The 3,465-nt window shown below is 57.4% G+C and overlaps 1 protein-coding gene across 1 annotated transcript; it reads right to left on the reverse strand.

Moving 5' to 3' along the window:
- Positions 1 to 1,189: 1,189 nt before the first annotated feature.
- On the reverse strand, positions 1,190 to 2,371 carry LOC113208175 (2-acylglycerol O-acyltransferase 1-like). Its single transcript, XM_052265807.1, has 4 exons — positions 2,080 to 2,371; positions 1,825 to 1,999; positions 1,540 to 1,739; positions 1,190 to 1,428 (listed from the first exon to the last, which is right to left on the reverse strand). Exons 1-4 carry the CDS (start codon positions 2,318 to 2,320, stop codon positions 1,274 to 1,276), a joined length of 771 nt encoding a protein of 256 aa, XP_052121767.1. The 5' UTR covers positions 2,321 to 2,371; the 3' UTR covers positions 1,190 to 1,273.
- Positions 2,372 to 3,465: the final 1,094 nt, after the last annotated feature.

Below are 3,465 nucleotides of genomic sequence, written 5' to 3' on the forward strand. Positions count from 1 at the left end.
GTGGCGGGGCGTGGCGGGGCAGGTCGCGCTAATCCCGGTGCCCTACCTAGCCGACCTGGCCCAGGTTGCTCTCTCTCGGCCTCTGTCCGCGCCATAAAAGCGACCCCCCTCCCTCCCTCCCCCGCTCCCCAGCAGCCCCCGCATAGCGGACCAGAGTCAGACTAAAAACATAATTTGCGAGTTATTGACGGACCGCTTTCCTTTTCACCGTCGTCGTCCCGTCGTCGTCGTCCCTTTCGGCACAACAAACACTTTTGCCCCCACTCCCCTGCACCAGATATCTGCCGCCGAGGCCGTCCTATGCACAGCTAACCCTGCTGCAACGGGACCAAAGGATCGCAGCCCCTTCTCGGCCTTGGGGGGCTCAGGGCTGACGGCCGGCCGTTGCCGTGGAGTCGAGCAAGTCGAGTGGTGTCCGGGGCAACTCCCCCCCCCCCCCCCCCCCCCCCCCGCGGGGGGGGGGGGGGGGGGGGGGGGGGGGGGGGGGGGGGGGGGGGGGGGGGGGGGGGGGGGGGGGGGGGGGGGGGGGGGGGGGGGGCACGCCGCGCACTCACTCGCGTGTTGTGTTCGAGGAGCAGGCGACACGGCACACGGCACGGACTTTGAGGCCGGTCGGCACGCCGGCATGCTGAACCGCGGCGGAAATGGTGCCGGCCCGTGGTGGTCGCGGTGCTGCGATACCCCGCCCCCGCCCAGTGAAGTTCCGCAAAACACAAAACACTAAAGCTGCTAATCCCTCGCGCGCCCCGTCCGCGCCGCCGCGGCCCGGGACGAGGGACGGAAAATTTCGCCTGTTGAGCTGGAATGCGTCACCTGTCACCTCTCACCTGGTGACGGGCGGGCGTGCGCTGTGGCACTGCTGGACAAGCAGTGTGCTACGGCACCGCGGCAACGGGCACAATGGTACACCGCAAAAAAGAAAAAAAATCATAAACTACGATGTGACTGTTTTACGGACACGTGCCTGCTGGCTTTAAACTCGTTAACGTACAGTACTTGTTGTCACCTGTCGGTCCGTTCGTGTCTGGACAGAAGTGGGGGGGGGGGAGCAGTGGGGAGGAGCGAAGCATCCTTGAACTCCTAGAACTCTAACAAGAGGCATTGCAAGCTTCCTCTCTTCACAAAGGTATGGAGTCGCTCTGAAAGGAATTCCCTTTCACCGAGATGAGGAAAAAAGAAAAATTCAAACTTCAAAACTCATTAAAAAATATATTGAAAATTCAACAAACATTAACGTTAAAAGTGGTTCTTAAACAATCGGTTAACAAGTTATTTATTCTACGACGAGCTCCATGTTTTCTCCAGGGTGGCATGTTTCCTTGTGCGTTTCGAAGAGTTTGACCAGTGCGTCTTCAAACTTCTTGTTGAGTTCAGTAATTTGCTCGTCGGTGGGTTCGGCCACTCGTTCCACCGTGATGGGTGCTCCGACTGTAATCAGAAAAATATTCAACAGAAAATTAACTGTATGTTCGTAGATCAGGAAAACAGAAACAACAAAGTAGCGGGAGGAGAAAGGGGGTGGGAGTGGAGGGTCCTTACCGACGACAGTGACGGGCAATCTGCGGGGGGCGAGGCCGAACGAGTATTGGAACAGTCCGCGCCCGATGGGCAGAACAGGCGCCAACCCGATCTTACTCCGCAGAAACTCCTGAATGCGGTACAGTCCCGAACCCCGGGGGTTGGCCACCCGGTCGTACAGCTTGTTCTCGCCGAACGCGAACACCGGCACCAGAGGCACGCTGAAACAACATTGAGGGGGGGGGGGGGTATTACACAGAAGCAATAATTGTAACGAATCAAACTATGCATTGCTCTGTCGCTCACCCCTCTTGCAGCGCTATGCGGCAGAAGCCCTTGCGCCGCCTGAGGATGACGTGGTACTTGTTGGGCCTCGAGAGCAGCGACTCGGCGGCGCCCCCGACCATCAGCACCGCCATGCGGCCGCCGAGGGGGTTCCGCAGCACGTTCACGATGCTGGTCAGCGACGAGGAGACGGTCCCTGGGGGAGCACATGAGATGTGTGAAACTCGAACAGTTGGGTGCGGGGATCTGGTCGCCCGCGCCCGCCCCCGCACTCACCTAGACACAGGGCGAGGTCCCGGACGAGCGGCGAGGAGAAGTGCTGGGGGAGGGTCACGAGCACGGGCTCCATGCCCGGAAACACGTCGCGCACCCCCGCGAACTCTGTGCCGAAGGCCCCGAAGGCCCCCGTCGAGATGATGCCGTGAGGGTAGCAGCACAGCAGGTAGTTGCGCGTCGCGTCCAGCTCGGCCGTCTTGACCAGCGTGATGGGGAAGTAGGCGCAGAAGGCTCGCCACATGGCCCAGTTCCGGACCCACGCCGACCTGCCGCGAAACAAGTACACTTGAACTTAAACAAGACGTGTGGACAAAACGTCCTCCAAGAGAGTCCTCGTAAAAAGTATCAGAGTAACTCCCCCCCCCCTCCCCATAAAAAAATCAGAAAAAGTCAAGGAAAGTTCAAAAAGAAAAGTTAGTGTACCCTTAATTTTATAGTGAAGTACCATCGGAATACTACAACACAAAGCTAGGCCTCGTAAAAAGTATCAGAGTAACTCCCCCCCCCCTCCCTATAAAAAAATCAGAAAAAGTCAGAATTTCTAGTGAAGTGTAGTACCCCAGGCCCCTACGCCCGCCCAACTACATGTCTAACGCGAGTGCCTCTCTCTCTCTGTCCACAGCCGTGGAGCGCGGCGCCCTGGTCGACGTCCCCGCGGTGGCGGCCCTCCAGGACCAGGCCCAGCTCATGCTCAGCAAGTACACGAGCGCGTCCCGGCCAGACCAGCCCTGCCGCTTCGGCAAGCTGCTGCTGCTGCTGCCCGAGCTGCGCAAGGTGCACGCCAACGCCATCGAGGACCTGTTCTTCCGCAGGACCATCGGCAGCATCCCCATCCAGGGCATCATCTGCAACATGTACTCGGGCAGCGAGCCCTGAGCGAGGCTCGGCTCCACGGTGTGGAGAGTGATTCTCTCTCTACATCCTGGTCGCGGCCCCCGCGTGCCGCGCCAACCCCCTACCACCGCGATGAGCCAAAGAACGCCAGCGTCCTTCGCCAGCGTCCAGCAGCCAGCCCACAGGACTGGGGTGGACGACATAGCTGAGCACATGCAGTATGCTTCCTGGGTGATCGTTATTTGTATTCGATGTCTGTGATGTTGAGAGTGTGACTAAGAACACTACAGAAGTTGTGGTATTTTCTATCTTGTACATGATGATGCAAGTCTCGGTAGGAAATTGTACGTAATGTGCACATTACTGCCCATGGACAATGTTAAAAAAAACACATTTTCTTATGAATTATTTCCGGTGCATTCAAAGTGTCTTTGAACTTTACCTTGTGTCCTTGTCACTACCTCTCTATTTTATTATGCACATTAAAATTCTATGTCTTTCAAATAAAAGTGCTTTAAATTATTTTACAAGTTAGAGTAAGCTATTGACGAG

The sequence above is a fragment of the Frankliniella occidentalis genome, unplaced genomic scaffold, assembly GCF_000697945.3.
Source record: "Frankliniella occidentalis isolate FOCC.00 unplaced genomic scaffold, Focc_3.1 Scaffold30, whole genome shotgun sequence".
Taxonomy (NCBI): Eukaryota; Metazoa; Arthropoda; class Insecta; order Thysanoptera; family Thripidae; genus Frankliniella; species Frankliniella occidentalis.

Bases quoted from the DNA above. Each gene is read 5' to 3' on its own strand.
- LOC113208175 (XM_052265807.1), bottom strand. From the start codon at position 2,320: ATGTGGCGAGCCTTCTGCGCCTACTTCCCCATCACGCTGGTCAAGACG. The intron at 2,000-2,079 runs GTGAGTGCGGGG...GTGCTCCCCCAG, and splicing joins GGACCTCGCCCTGTGTCTAG to GGACCGTCTCCTCGTCGCTG. The intron at 1,429-1,539 runs GTAAGGACCCTC...TTCTGATTACAG, and splicing joins ATTGCCCGTCACTGTCGTCG to TCGGAGCACCCATCACGGTG.